At 45.6% G+C, this 16,004-nt stretch overlaps 1 protein-coding gene across 6 annotated transcripts; it reads right to left on the reverse strand.

Annotated features, from left to right (window-relative positions):
- Positions 1-48: 48 nt before the first annotated feature.
- On the reverse strand, positions 49-15,545 carry LOC307079548 (MYND-type zinc finger-containing chromatin reader ZMYND8-like). Of its 6 annotated transcripts, XM_079741961.1 has the most exons (22): positions 15,317-15,545; positions 13,932-13,996; positions 13,607-13,842; positions 8,874-8,944; positions 8,312-8,475; positions 6,863-7,084; positions 6,445-6,558; positions 6,231-6,329; positions 6,051-6,138; positions 5,898-5,953; positions 5,733-5,810; positions 5,483-5,598; positions 4,871-5,349; positions 4,587-4,715; positions 4,322-4,471; positions 3,437-3,949; positions 2,787-3,299; positions 2,127-2,296; positions 1,880-1,960; positions 1,685-1,763; positions 1,316-1,567; positions 49-1,152 (listed from the first exon to the last, which is right to left on the reverse strand). In XM_079741961.1, exons 3-22 carry the CDS (start codon positions 13,618-13,620, stop codon positions 971-973), a joined length of 3,570 nt encoding a protein of 1,189 aa, XP_079598087.1. In that variant the 5' UTR covers positions 13,621-13,842; positions 13,932-13,996; positions 15,317-15,545; the 3' UTR covers positions 49-970. The 6 variants fall into 6 exon arrangements, with proteins under 6 accessions (XP_079598087.1, XP_079598090.1, XP_079598088.1 ...); XM_079741964.1 differs by lacking the exon at positions 13,932-13,996 and having other exon boundaries at positions 1,328-1,567; positions 6,237-6,329; XM_079741962.1 differs by lacking the exon at positions 13,932-13,996 and having other exon boundaries at positions 6,237-6,329.
- Positions 15,546-16,004: the final 459 nt, after the last annotated feature.

Below are 16,004 nucleotides of genomic sequence, written 5' to 3' on the forward strand. Positions count from 1 at the left end.
CAGAATAACATACTTTCACTAACCTGACACACAAAAAGGTAGTCAGAGCCATTCTGCCCAATTTTATTAAACTTCACCAATTCATTTAATCTATGTACAATATGTAAACGAGAACATGACAAAATATAAAAAGACATGCTCACAAATACAGTATCCACTTACCCCATTATAAGACGGTTTAACACTGCTTTTTTTTTTTAACGTTGAATAGATTTTGCTCTGTGGTGACAATCATCTCAAGTAAACGTATATCCTAAACATTTTTTGCTTTTAGACACATAGAAATGTGATTTGATGAAACACCCCATAACAATCATAACACTATAAATATTGTTCATGTTTCTTATTAAAAAAAAGCTTTGTACAGTTAAAATGTTTTGATTATTTTTATAATCACATAATTGTATGTTTACAGAGGCGAACAACATTGGAAAACATGAGTCAACAATGTAAATGTAATTTAACAATATTGGTAGATGAGAAAGTGGATGAAAGTTACATTATTGAAAATATATTGGCACCCAAGCAGTTGGGTTCACTTTTATTTTGGCTGCTTTGAAAACATTTGTTTTATAACCATAAAGTACGCTGGTACTGCACTGATGACATGTAATGAATGTTCAATTGTTTGATACAATCTTCCTTCTTAGGTCAGAAATGAGCTGGTAACAAAGCCATTAAATCTCCCAAAAAATATCTTGTCCAAAAATATACAAGCATACATGTTTAAGAGAGTTACGAAGTGAGCCCAACTTTACATACATTTGTGAAAATCCAAGTTATTGGATGATTTGAAATATTCAATCCCCAAGCAAAACAGGCAACACAGGAGCTGGGGAAATTAACCTTTTTTTCCTTCCGTTTTTACAGCGATGCAATGCGTGGCATTCAGACATTGCGCTCTTTCGTCTTGTGGTGCCCGCGGCGGCCATATTGAAAAGGAAAAACCGTGTGTGTACATAGTGTCTAATTAGGTTACAGTAACCCCAGCCGCACTGTCCTTGCTTTTTTCCAAATATCGGGGGGAGGAGTTTTTGTCTGGTATCGACCCAGCGGCGGAGGGGAGTGTCTGCGTGGCGGGGGGGTGAGTCGGAGGCTTGGGCGTAGGGTCCGAGCTGGGCTCTGTCTCGGGTTCCGGCTGTGGAGCTGTGGCTGTTTGAACGAGGGCAAAAGGGGACGTGCGTGTTAAAAATAGCCACTGGAACGCTCGTGAAGATTTGTGAATTTGCCTGCAGTAAAGCTATGACTATGCAAAGAGAAGGAAACACACAAAATATGTTATGGATGGAAAGTAGAAGTGACAATAGGTTCATACAGTTGGGCCGACCTGACTGAGTGCAGGACTTCATGTGCTCCGGCCAGTGTGCCTGCTGGCAGGGGTAGTCGCAATAGCTAGTGTTCCAGCAGCAGTAGAAGATGGCCTCCTTCCTGCAGTTGGCGCACCATTGTTTCTTCTTGGTCTCGTCCACCGCCTGCTGTTTCTCCGACTCCGTCTGTTTCTTCACCTCGGCCACCAGCCGCTCCCTCTCCTGCTCCAGACTCTGACGCATTTCCGCCATAGTCAGCTCTGTGGAGATTACAAAAGCATTTGTAATGTTAAAGACTAACATTGCTGCAGACACAAGTGCTGAGTGTGTGTGTGTGTGTGTGTGCGGTTGCATGTGCGCGTGTGAAGCCTACTCACCCAGATTGTGCTTCATCTCAGACAGCTCTTGCTGATGTAACCACTGCAGCTTCTCTATCTCTATCCGTAACCGTCGTATCTATGAGGAAAAATAGCAGAGGATTACCAATAACATTGGAAAGGAAAGTGGAAAGTTTATTTCAAGGTTACTTCATTAAAAGTAGTTAGTTTCGATGTAGAAACCAGAGCACCGACCTCAGCGATTGTGTTTCCTGATGTGCTTTTGGAAAGGTCGTTGTAGATCTCCGTCATTGTCCCTTTTATTGTGTCCATCATCTGAGAAGATTTGACAAAGGTATTGCATTTTAGACTCCAGGAGGAAGAAGATATTACTTTTGAGGCTGTTGCATATGTGCTTTGTGATATATGCACGACTACAAAATATGTTGGTGGTTGTCATTAGTTTATTTGGTGATTTGACACAACTCTTGGTTGAACGTACTTTGCTTGTGTACTTGGCTATGTCTGCGGCCACGTCAGCTGAGCCTGTGGGGATCTGCAGGTCTCCAATCAGGAAGGAGGAGGAGGAGGAGGCGGAGGAGGTTGAGCTGGCCCCGCCTGCGGTGGCGGGCGTAGCAGACGAGGTTGAAGTGCTATGAGGGGGGTCTTTCACTGATGAACAAAATACAATTACTAAATATTCAGCACAAGAAATTCAAATTGACTAGTGGACCTGAAAAGCTCATTGTCCTATGATTTGCCTATTAAACAATATAATATATAGAAGGTCTTTATTAATTTAACATCCAAATCAAATCCGGTGCACTTTGAGATGGCCGCAGAGCGCTCAGCAAACTTGTTGGGACATATTTTCTAACACCCACATGGGACTGAAACTGAAACCCAAACTGAACCAACCTTCCTGTAGTCTACAGCCGAACTGTTTCATGTATGACAACAGCTTGTCCATGTAGCAAACATTTCCACCGATGATATAAAATGTTTCCTCACATAAGCTAAAGTGTTTGGTCACCAATCTAAACCCCAATCCACCCAAGTCGCATGACGGACATCAGGTGCGTTCTGAATGACTTCAACCTATGCCGGTGGTCCCCCCGTGTCTGCACGTGTTCACGTCCTCCTGTTCCACGGTTGCGTGTACCTTTAGCGGACTGCCTGGTCTGGTAGCGGCTGCTGGACGAGGAGTTCTGCTGCTGTGACTGTGACGGGCTGTGGGCCTGCATCGGCGCTGCCACCGGGGCCTGCGCCGCCACCGCTGCCGGCTCCCCGGGCTGCGGTGGCGGCGGCTGCTGATGCTGCTGGCTCTGAACTTTCTGCACGTGCACCTTCTTGAAGGAGGCGGGGAACTTGCTCGTGGGATTCCACACAACCGCGCGGGGCACAGCCTGCCCCGCCTCCTTGGGCAGCAGAGGGCGCTGTTTCTTTGCAGCTGAAGGAGCGGCGGTGACGGATGTGGTGGTGCTGCTGGTGGTGGACGCGGAAGTGGAGGAAGGAGAGGGGGCGGGGGGGCTCCAGACAGGGGCTGTGGTGGTCTGAGCGGAAGCCGCTGCAGACACTAGGCTGAGGGCAGCCATTGTGGGGGGCTGGGAGGAGTCTTTTTGGTTCAAAGCTTCCTGTGCTGGTGAGGCTGCTACAGCAGACGATGGAAATTTACCTAGGTCCAAAATTAAAGCAAATCGACAGACGAACAAATATTAATATTGCAATATTTAACCTTTACCTTTGAGACATTTATCGTTGCAGTTTATATCAACAGAGGAAAAGGGCCAAGATAAATTCATAAAGTTTCACCTTCCGTCTTGACAGCAGAAGGTTCTTTGACAATTTTGGCCATAGAAGTTGCTGGCTCTTTCTTGGGCCTCTTGCGATCGCGGCCTCCATTCTCGTCACCCAGGTCGATCACCAGCTCTCTTTCAGAATCAGAGTCTTGCTCTGCCGAAGACGCAAGGGCAGCCGACCTCCCTTCCTCTGGGGCCTTGGTTGTATCCAGAGGGGGTTGACCCCCGGGCGCCCTGGGCTTGTCCTGGGGGTCCCGATCCTGGCCGTTGCTGCCCTGCTTCTCTGTGACCAAGGGATCGGGGGTGACCTTATCCCCCGTGTCCGACCCTCCCTCCGGGCCCTCCCCCTGGCCTAAGGACCTTGGTCTCCTTCTCTCAGCTTTCTCCTTGTCCTCGTGGGCCGAGCTCTTGGGCTTGTGCTCCTCATCGCTTGGGTACTCGCTGTCGCTGGAGTCGGATTTGTCTGAATCCTCAGAGTCACTGTGTTCCACACCTTTGTAGACATCTTCCGATATCTCGTCTATGCCTGTACAGACAGAAAAGAATTATTAGAATACTTTTGAGATTAAATGTTTTTGCCAGGACAATTTAAGGGTACTTCAGCTTATGTGGCAGCTGTGCGGTTGACCCTACATTCAACCACACAACATGATCAGTACGGCTTATTCCACAGAGTATTGTTGTCGTCGTTAATAATTCAGAAACTTTGTGCTACGTTCAGTGAGAAGGTCTTCGAGTCATGTTCAGTATATCAAATAACTCTTTGGATATCTAAAACAGAACAATAGATGAACACGTCAATGTTGCACATCGCTTCACTATAAAACCAAACACAAACCGTCTTGAGAATACTACAAGTTCAGTACTATCCCGACGATAAAGTATTATGGCATCTCACCCAGTTGGGCCTTGCAGCTTTCTATGGTCTTGTCCAGGCTTCTGATTGGTCTCTTCGGTGTGGGTAGGACCGCCGCACCCTGCTGCTGTTGCTGTTGCTGCTGCACAGACTCACTCAGCTCCTTCAGATCCATCTCAGCCTTCACCCGGTCTACAAAGCGAGCGGTCAACAGACAACCTTAACCTCTTTGAAAGCATCCGGTCTAATGCAACCTTAATTGTAAATGTACACAGCATCATGTACACAAGCATACAACGGAACCAACCCAGATTCAGATTCAGGATGCTCCCTGGGCCCGTGGTCCTCTCCTGCTTTGGCACCAGCCCAGGGTTGAAGGGCTTCGGGCTGCCCGTCGTGCTGCCTGCTGGGCCTATCTTCGATGAGGCGGGGGATGCTGGAGATAAACCGAAAGCAAACCAAAACTGGGTCATGATCGTCCATCGTATGAACACGTCACGTAAACACACCAGATAATACCCGCCCCCACAGGTAAGGCCCCCCCCCCTAACCACCACACACTCAACCTAAGGCGTAAGGAACATGAAGTACCGCTGAAATCCATGGACTCCTCTCCCGTGCTGTAGTGGAACGGCAGGTTCCGGGGGGGCTTGTCGTTGCCGTCCGGCTCCGCGTCCGACCCCGTGTGGACGGAGGAGTTGGTGCTCATGGGGGAGCGCGGCATGTCCGTCATGGAGATGCGCCGGCTCATGCCGCTGGGCGCCGGGCTCTTGCCCAGGAGCATCTTGGGGGATATGGTGATGTCAAAGTTGAGGCGCAGCTTTTCCGGTTTCTCAAGTTTCACGGTGCCCGCCCCGGGGTTGGACGGGTCCAGCAGCATCTGCAGCTGGTTGTTGGGGGTGAAGGGCGTGCGGAACGGAGCGTAGTTGAAGACGCCGAATTTCCTGCGGATGTTCTCCACGTAGACCTCCATCTCCTGCATGGCGCTGTTGAAGATGCTCTTGGTCTTCTTCACCGAGAACGGGATTTCTTTGGACATGAGGTAGCAGTTGTTGAGCGGCACCCAAGCCCTAGAAACAGAAAGAGATGCAGCAAAAGAAATGTCACAACAGCGTTTTGACGATGTGGAGGTAGAAACATTGATCCTCTAAGCTTTGTGTGAGTAGATCCATCAGTCTGACCCTCAGGGTGTATGAGACTCACCTGTCGTGTTGACCGAAGAAGCGTGCGTCTACCTGGCCGTCCTTCTCCCGCAGTGCTTTAGCCGGCCAGAACGGGAAGCCCTTCAGCTTGGCCCACACCAGAGGGTGGGGTGGGCTCTGCAGGGACCAAGGGAGAGGAATCGATAGGCCACGGTTAGTTACAGTCCATATGGTTTCCATTAAAAGATATTAAAGACGGGTTTACACACACACACACACACACACACGGTTGGATATGGATAGAGACTCACACATGGCTCACAGAACCAGTTATCCCTTTTTTGGCAGGACGACAGGTAGCACTCTGGACAGACCTCTATCTCATTCATCTGTAAGAAATAGAAGTAGGAATGTTTAACATACAGATCACAATAACTTGAGTTTTTCATGATGAAGGGAAGGGAAAAATCACTTACCTCATGTTCACAAATCTTAACAATGACCTTTGCTGTTGCGGTTAGTTTGTGATTACCTAGAAGGGGGTCGAAAAAAATGACACGTTTTGAACTCCAATTCTTTCACAGTAAAAGACAGTGATGGATACACAAAATCAGCCTCAGGTTGCCTACCTCCATTATAAATTATACAATTGTGTAAGATCCATTTCACATCAGCCAGAAAGGCTTCAGTACAGCCATACATCTTCTTTTTGACATTCTGTAGAAGAACATGAACAGAATCAGTGTGATGAACACAAAATAAAGAAAATAAAAATGTGAAGAGTAGTTTCAGTTCATACGTGTACATACAAGTACCTTCTCTAGGGTGAAAAGGTCCATTGCGTGAAAGATGTATTCTGCATAATCTGGGTGCTGCTCCAAAGCCACAGGCTTATGGAAGGGCTCCGTCTAGACAGCGGCCAACACACATGCAGCCATTAGACAGAGTCATGTTGTCCGTTCACTAAATGTCCACAGTTCATGACTGAAGAGTGTAAAGTAAATATGAAGTCTCTGGGCATACCCCTGGCTGCTTCATCTTCTGGAGGGCAAACTTAAGCAGGTAGGACAGCTGGTCTATCGTGAGCATGGTCATGGCCTTGCTCTGGGTCTCTATGCATTCTGCCACGGTTATTTTCTGTAAAAGGAGCGGCAGACAAATCTCAATATGGCAACAACAAAAGTATTACTTAGGCTAGCATCCCCTGCAAAACCAGACATATACTTTAAACAGATAGTTAGTTTTTCGAACATCAGTAACAATAATAAAATAATAATAAATGTATGTAGCTTAAACCTGTAAAGGGATAGGCCCAATACCCTTACATTAGGCCTACAATCAATTGCGTTGCAAGTACACACATCCACCATATAGGTCACGGTGCAAATGATGTGGGCACCCACATGGGCGCGCACAAGTGCACACATATCTGATGAGGTACCTCACACTCTGGACAGAACCAATCGCCCTCAGGCTCGGCGGGCAGTTTGAGGCACTTGGCGTGGTACACCCGGGGGCAGAGCTCACAGCAGAGCACCTGACCCTCGCGGTGGCACAGCCAGCAATAGAAGTCGTTCCTGCCGTCCTGCGGTACAACATCAACAGGGTCTGTGGTGAGTGCCGGCTGCTTGGCATAGTAAAAGGGGCCGTGCCTTAGCTCTGACTGGAATGCGGGTGAGAAGAAACAAGGGGGCAGGTTTCAAAAACACAGGCAGAAACAACAAAAGAGGTGCAGTGCAACAGAAACCACAACAACAACAACAACAACAACAAGTGGCCATAAGGCAGGGTTAGGAGGACCTAAGGGGCAACCAAGCTGACACCCAACCCCCAGGCTGGTTCCACTGGTGGTGTGCTTTGGACTATGGAGAGGCAAAGCTGTATGTTATTTAATTGTGCTTTTCCATGATAAATATAAACTTGAGAATCCAAGCAACTGATCTTTTTGGGGAGTCAATAGAAAGAAAAGGCCTTTGAGGTAGGTTTGTCTTCTAATAAACAAGTCAACTTAGTGATCAGAATACCTCAGCACATCTGAATGCCCTAATCATGTGACTGGTTCAGTTTAAGCATTGGGACGAATGGAGCTGATTTGGCTAGATATTGCAGAGTTATAAGACATTGCAGAATAGTCATAATCTGTTCATTGTTCTAGCCAAATTTGCCCACTACAACAACATATTGTGAACTATAACAGTTTCAGCAAAAAAAAAAGTTCAAAGCTCAAACCTAGCTGGCCCCATGGCGATGATTAAACAGAGCATGAGCAGCATTCTACTGTCGTTTATTGGGCATGAAACTGTTGAAACTTATGAAACTGAATACTGTTAGTGAAACCTGATGTGTTGCAAATGAGCACTTTTGGTGAACATGGAGAGTATGCATAATCAGCTCACTAATGGTAACTAACGATCACTCACATGACACACCAACCCGTCCCCCACTGATATGACAAACAAGTCATGTTTTAATAGAGGGGGTGGCCGGTGGTGGTCGTGGCGGTGTTGTGTATTCATATGCCAATTAAAAAACAAATAAGCCCATTCATACGTAGGTGCTCCTGTTGCAGTACCTCATGTAAAAAGATGGAATCATCCTTTATGCAAGTGTGTTTGTCATGCAAGTTACAAAGAGACAACATAGGGAATCAGTGGAAAACTTATTGTGAATATTGTCCTTTTAATCAGCTTTCTGAACATTGGATCTTTCTATGTTAAAAAAAGAACACCACAAAACTATAGAGAACTGATTCAAAAGCAATGCATACAACATGCATACCATGACAAAAATCGAACACTTCATTAAAATCAACTGGAAAAAGCGTTGTGAGTAGGTGCACCACGCCACACGGCCCAGCGAGTTTCACCCAAACAGGTCTGTCCATCCTTACCTGGTCTTTGTTGTGGGAGCTCATGGCTCCAGGTTTCTTCTTCTTCTTCATGGGGCTTGGGGAGGTGTCTGTCGGGGAGTGGCCATTGGAGGAATGGGTGGGACTCGACACCTTCCTTTTCTGAGGTACCAGCACCCGTTCCGCTGACCCTGGGGGGTCAGGGACTGGACACGGACGAGGGGAAATCAAATATTTGATCAAACACCAAACTAAAATCACCACCGCTCTCCTAACATCGGGACAAATGTTATTGGAAAGGATTTATTTTATTTCATTCAACAACAGAATGGTACTCAATTTGGCTGATTGCAGACAGTTGTCTTTACTGGCTTGCAGCTTTTCTATACAAGGTCAACAGAGGCTTAAGAGATACACCCAGACCACCAGGCGGCATATCTGTTGACTCCTGACACAAGCTCTAAAAACACGCTTTCAGGAACAATGTTATCTGTTTACCAGAGTGGCAACCCTGACCTTGGAACTTTCACACAATCTCTAAATTAACAAAACAAAATCACTAACCCTAGACCTCAAGCACAGGGAGGTGATGTGAGGGGCTTACCTTTGGTTCGCATGGACACCTCCATCCCTTCTAGTACATCTGACTCAGTCTTGATTTCCTCTTCAGCCAAGCTGCAGAGCAGAGAACAAGTGCAACAAAGGAGGGAGGGGGTGAATTAGGAGGTGGGACAAAGTCAACAAGCATTCACAGAGGAAAGAGAGGCACAGTAAACAAGTGCATCACCCTAGGCACCCCCCCTTGCCCTGGGGAGGTGTCACTAGAGAGCGATTGTACACTTCTCGGTTATTTGTCAGTGTGATCGTTTGGTTGGGTTATTAGGATTATGAATACGGCTCATATACTCCACGCTCATCGTTCTCTTTTGTCACAAGTAACCACCGCTCAAGCCTCAACACATCCACCTCAAAAAGTATATATCTCCATGACAACACTACAACAGGCCCACAGCCCACATGTCCCTCCTCAATAGTATGAATAAGTTCTTTGGTCAAATCCCCAAAGTCAGCAACACTAGCCCTGGATTCATGCCTAACCGACAAGGTCTCACAGTGATTCACAGCAGTCACCTGTGACGCCTCCAGTGGCCCTTCGCTAACAACAGCTCGACCTCAGGGCTCTAGGGGCTGTTCTTAGAGAAAAAAATAGCAACACAACGCTCAAATAGGCTCCCGGGATTAAAACCCTGGCACTGGTAAACATTTCTGGCTTTGGCTGAAACAATGAGGTCGGAGACTAAACAACAACAAGGAGTGTTCCGTTACTTTCATACAGATTGGTTGTTTTCATCTGCATCATCCAATATTGAATCTGTCAAAAGAAGAACGAGCCCTACCATCCCATACACGCACAAAAACGCAACCCCAGCAGTGGTTATAAATCCTGGTTCTTTTTTTTGGAGTCACCCCTTCTCTGCGTACTTCCTGAGCAGAGGAGGAGGAGAACAAAGGGGACGCCTGCTGATGAATGGGGCTCTCTCAGAGTCCGGCTCCTCCTTTGTCAGAGTCACAGAGGGCCGTGTTCCAAGGATGTCCCTCTCTTTCAGACGACCCTTAAGAGAAAAATCCAACGCAGGACCCCTGACAGGTCACACACTTCGCCGGGCATCGGCCCGGGTCCTCAGAGCTCTGGTTTCCAGTTGAGACATGGGTAGTATGGTCAACCGTCGAAAAAGGTCAACCACATTGAAAGAGAGGCAGAAAGAGATTCCATAAGCTGTTTCAGGGTGGAATTCCACAAAGCGATGATCAATCGAGTCAACTAGCTGATTACAAAAGGCACAGATAGTGAAGGGTAAGAAAAATAAGCGCTATTAGCAATAGTAGCTTGAGAAGCTGGAATGCATCCAAAGCTGTAAACAATAGACGTGTACAATCTGTCTGACACATATGATATATATGGAGGCAAATACAATACTATATTACAGAAAGCCTGACTCAGCAACAACCTGATTAATAGTCATCAGGATTGTTGTTCCAAACGTTTTTTACCAATCCTCTCATCATTAGGCAAATGCAGAAACATGTTTTCTTTCTTTCAGGCACCGGCATGGTCACCTATAGAGCATAAAACATGAAACCAGAATCAAACTACATACCTATTAGTTACACCCACAGGCAAACACTCACACATACACACACACACCCACTCACTCACACACAAACGTGCGTGCGCATGCATGCACACCCACAAACCGCTCCAGGGCCTTCCTGTTCCAGACCGAATGAACAAACGAGGCCCACATGAAAATGAGAAAACGTTAGCCAGCTTCCTCTGCTACGCGTTACTAAAGCAGGGACAGCACTCTTGTGCCTTTGGTTGCAAGAACGCCCACAGAACGTCTTGTTTATCACCAATGGACGTACCACTGCAACTGTGACATTAATCTTCTTGTCGAAAAAAGGAAAAAACACAGAATAAACAGACGCAAGTGAAGAAGACGTGGGCTGTTCCAAAATACATTCTCAGACCAGGACCTATGCTCCACTAACACTGCCCGTAATGACATAAGGGTGGTAGACCAAATAAATCCTCTGCAGGTTCTGGGAATATTCCATAAAGACCAGGTTCAGCAAAACATTGACAGCATAGCCCTATCATTGAGTACCTGAGAGACAAAAAAAAGGAGAGGGGAAACAACAACTGACTCGATGCCTTGAAATTCCACTCCTGTGAGAGCCGAGCAGGGTTTTCTCATCACAGAAAATGGAGGCCACAGCTTGCTCCCCCCCCCCACACAACCACCACCACCTCCTCCTCCTCCTCCTCCTCCTCCCCCACTCTCCCCCATCCCCCACTCGGAGGCTCAGTCTCAGGCACATCCATGCAGGAGGACCACCGCTCGGTGGAGATTACAGTTCAACGCTGAACCGGGCAAACCTAGGAACCGATGAGCATGAGAGGGAGAAAAACTACAAACGGATGAAATCCATATGAACAACTAGTAAACGTTTAACGAAAAGATGTTCAGGTTTCAGAGAATGATTGACTACCTGTATTGGATAACGTCCTGGTAACATCTTTGTACACCATACCTATAACCTAGTTACATAAATGTAGCATGAGGTGCAAACTTGTATTCTTATTTTCAGGAGGGACTATCCGCCTCAACAACAATTAGGATCAGTACAACCACATCCCAAAGAAAAAGCATTGTCCTCGTATAAATAGGAATGGAGAAACTGACAGGAGGAAAATCCAACCGTCCGTGACAACTGCACATTCATATGCAGACACACAAATGCACCCGTGCTTCTTTGGATTATAAAGTTTTCAGGAAATACATCAGCAACGTGTGTCTGCTCGTGGTCAAGTACATGTCCTGCATTAAATAGAAAGTGTGTCAATAAAAGAAAATTGGTTGGACAATGTATTAATGTCTGTTTAGAACATACCGATAATGTTACTCCGCTATTATGGCTCACATATTCCAACACGTCAAATCTACCTTTGTTACGCAAAGAAAACTAAAATGAAACCCTTGCAACCTTCATTTCATATCATGGAGAAAGAAAAGGTGATTCAAAGATGGCTGTGGAATTTTCCAGAAGGCCCTTGCCCTCCCTCCTGCTCTCCCTCCGATTGTCAATCTTTAACCTCAACTACAGCTGCAATTGGCTGCGAGTCTAACAGGGTGGAACACTATTGGTCGGCTGTGCTGTGCCACACAGATCCCTGTGTGCGAGCTTCCCTCTTCCTCTTAAAAAGCATTTTGCTGCAATGCAGAGATTTTCCCTGCATCTGTTTATTTCCAATCAGTTTAGCTCACCCCGTATTGAACATGAATAACGTTAACCAGAGAGCTTCAGGAAATGCCTTTGTAGATCATATCTAGGGTTTTATGGAGCATGTTGGAGGGTCGTTTTGTCAACCTGTGGGTGGTTATCTACACTCATCTGACTGTATCTTGTTCTTTACTTGTCGAACGCCATTCCTGTAAAATACCACGCATGATGACAAATTATTAAGGTAGTCATAGGAATGCGAGTGGATTTTCTTTTAAGGATTTAGGTTGAATGAAAATGGTGTCAGGAATAACGTTGCTGAATCAGAAGAGAAAAAGCTTGGAATTGCTCTTGTGTTTTCCCCTTAAAATAGGAAGTGAGAGTGAAATTGAGCAATGGCTCTATTGGCGTTCTTCATTTCAATTTTCATCTTTAGACTTTCATGAAGTTGAAAGAACAGGTCATGAAGTTTGATCTGCCCTGATCCCAAGGAAGATAAATAAACAAATGAGGGTTTACTATGAAGCTTCTTTGAATATGGAACAAGATGTGTTGGTGAACATAATGTCGATGAAACATTTTAATGGTGGATGGTGCTTTAGAAACAATGTAGCAGGGGGCTGTTTCATAGTGCCAGGACCGGAGAAACCATGCAGCAGCACGTTGTACGGCCTAGTGACGATATATTGAAAGGAAAAATTAAAGAAAGGGAAAATATAAAGAAGACGTGTACATCAAATTCCTCTGGAACAAGATAAACAGTCATTTTCCAACAATGACTAAAAACCAACAATGTCCTTTCATCTCGGTTCAGCTGTCAAAGGGAGGAAAAATCCAAACAGCCAAAATCTCCATGTACACGGCAGGTATTCATTAAAAATAAAGTATAACTATAATACTAAGAGTATTCAGGTACAGCTCTAAGAGAATGACTTGAGGCCACCACAAACCATATTCTTTTTACAGGCACATCTGTTTGCCCCTTGGCCCCATGCCCCTCCATATGTCCATTCCCTGGCTTCAGAATGGTACAGAAGATAAGAACACAGCAGACCTACTTACAAAGAGTACACAACACACCCCTGCTCCTCCAGTACCCATCCCCCACGTCTCCTCTGCCAGTTTGCAAACCAAGGCTTCCAAAGCAGAACAAGGAGAACTGTGGGGCCATTTTCCTTTTCTCTATGAACATAAAATCCCCACTCCCCATGCATTATCAAAAGAGACAAATAAATGATTGGCCATGGTACACTCTGCCTCTTGCAGGTCAGTGTATTCGTCTGGGCCACCCATGTGACCCTGACAAACAAGAGAGAGAGAGAGACCAAGGGGTGAGAGTCCTCGCCCAACCCCCCACACTAAGCACTGTGTGCAGCTGAGGCCTGCAAGGCCTTCAGTCTACCCACACCCCTCCCCCTCCCCTTCCCTTCCCTTCCCTTCTGGGATATCAAGATCCCAGTTCTTCGGTATATTATTCAGAAGCAACACAGTCACAGCAAGAGAAAGAAGCCCTGTTGTCATAGGAATCGAGATGAAAAAGACGAGGCTTACCTCTGTGGATGCATGGCTGCCTGACACACTGTTATGTCAACACTTATAAAACATGGAGGACACTCTCAGCCCTCAGCCGGGGAAGGCTCCGCTCTTCAGGCAAGGCGATCAGGCCTGAGTGATGTTAGCCAGATTCTCACTGGCTGCTTCCCTCACAGGCAGAATGCAAGGCGGCTCCCCATTGGCTGCTGTGTTTCCTGAGTAATTATCTTTGTTCAGCGCAGGCAGGGGCAGCTCTGTGAGTGCGAGAGACAGGGAGAGAAAGAATGAGCGAGGCCTAAATGACAAAATAACACATAAAACGACAGAGTATTGGTATACAAACCCTGTAAACCATTACTGTGACGCTTTCCAAGGTTGCATCTGGTGCTAGCTGCTTAATTTGGGAACCTACAGAGGTAGAATTGGCAGCATGTAGAATGTGAAAACAGGACACCATGCACTACACAAGCCTCCATTTTTTTTGTGTGGATAGGGCCTTTGTCTAACTCCTCCCTCCTTCTCACTCCTCAGAGGAAATAGAGGTTACAGCTATACACGATATACAAAGACCAAACATGTCCAATTATACATGGTTTTAAAAAGGCCCACTATGTGGAAGCCTATAATTGTAAACTAAATATTTTATGTATAAGATCTAAAACCCCATAGACCTCAGATAGCTATATAAAATAAGTGAGTAAGTAAACTACATGTTCAGAAAAAATCTCATATTCACCATTTAGGGACAGAAAATCTAATCATGTTGTTAAATGATTTGTGTGTATGACCCTCATCACATTCTCTTTACATTAGGGGTGTGTGCCATGAATATGTCAGCTTTGCTGTTATATGGTATCCTATCTAACTCGTATAACGTGAGGGGAGGAATAACAAGACACACTGTTTCATAGGGGTGAGAAAAGTAATGCGCCCAACGTGGGGCTCGAACCCACGACCCTGAGATTAAGAGTCTCATGCTCTACCGACTGAGCTAGCCGGGCCTGAAAACTACAGAATGTGACTCTCAATTTAATTCCACATTCGAGTGATTAATATGCAAACACAAATGTCAGTCATTGGCAAGTAATGACAGTTGCCGACCATACGTTGCATCGTTGCCCTACATTATCAGAGTGTCCACATCCTGTGGTAAACCCATAGACATCCTACCCTGTAAAATGCTGACCTCTAGTGTCCAAACGGCTATAAAGCATGTATGAGCAAAGTGATCCCTGAATTGCAAGGTAGATAACAAATAGGTAACAGTTTCTTGTGTGCAAGATAAACAATCAACCTAATTGGTCCCTGCAAGTTAATCATCCACATGTACGCTCCTTGGTTGATTCTGCACATAATCAGACTTAAAGGTAAAGATTGGCTTGATATTGCAGATGGAAATATGGGCTACAAAGACCTTAAAACGAATTTTAAAAGTGAATGAAATAATCGGGTTATTTAGTTGCGTTGTATTAGAGTTGTTGTCATTTGACATCGCATATCTTTCTCTCTGGTGGTCCACTGACGTATCAGCGGGGGTAACAAGCTGTTGACCTTCGAGGGCCTGGTCCACGCAATAGTGTGTGTCACTTCAAATGTAATTTAAACCATCGTAGTAACAGAGTACTTACATATTTACATAGTTCATGTTATAATGCTGGTAAAGATACATATTTCGGTATATTGTACATTGCAATAAACTTAACATGCATCGTTAGTACGTAGGCCTACCTTTTGGTAACCGATCAGATGATCGGTGACACATCTGTTTGCAGTCGGGTCATATAACTATATGTTTGTTTTAACACAAGGAACATCAACTTTTCCACTTGCATCCCTCTCATCATTCAAACATTACGCCTAACTTCTATATCAATTTGTTAATACAGGCAATTATTATGCGTCATGAAACCTGATTGCAAAGTTTTGGGAATGCGAACGGGGTTAGGTTCGTGATATACTTTCGGTGGTTACGAGTGTTTCTGGTCTCCGTGACGCCGGGGGGCGGTTCTATCCTGAAACGCAGCACCACAACTGAACTTCCGGTATTCTACTTCCTGTTAACCGCTTACGCCAGTTAACAGTCCCCGGAGTTCAAATAATACTAACATGACAAGAACAACCACCACGACAAGAAGAATGTAAAGAGAGTTTTGTAGACTAATTTGACAAAGCAATATCCGAAAAATGTACCGTAAATGCAAATATATAGTCCCTCCCTTTCTCGCCTCTAGCCGTTTCTGGTTAAACTTTAATATGTCCATGGGTTAAACCCATGTAAACTCAAAGTCCCGCCTCTCTCGACCGAACGCTCGTTTGGATCAGCCTTTACCAGGCATTTCGTCTTTAAACGAGGACACCTGGGAACGAGGCTAGCTGGTGGGTGGTTAATCATATAATTTAATTGATTTTGCAAATA

Source organism: Pollachius pollachius, assembly GCF_949987615.1.
Source record: "Pollachius pollachius genome assembly, chromosome: 8".
Taxonomy (NCBI): Eukaryota; Metazoa; Chordata; class Actinopteri; order Gadiformes; family Gadidae; genus Pollachius; species Pollachius pollachius.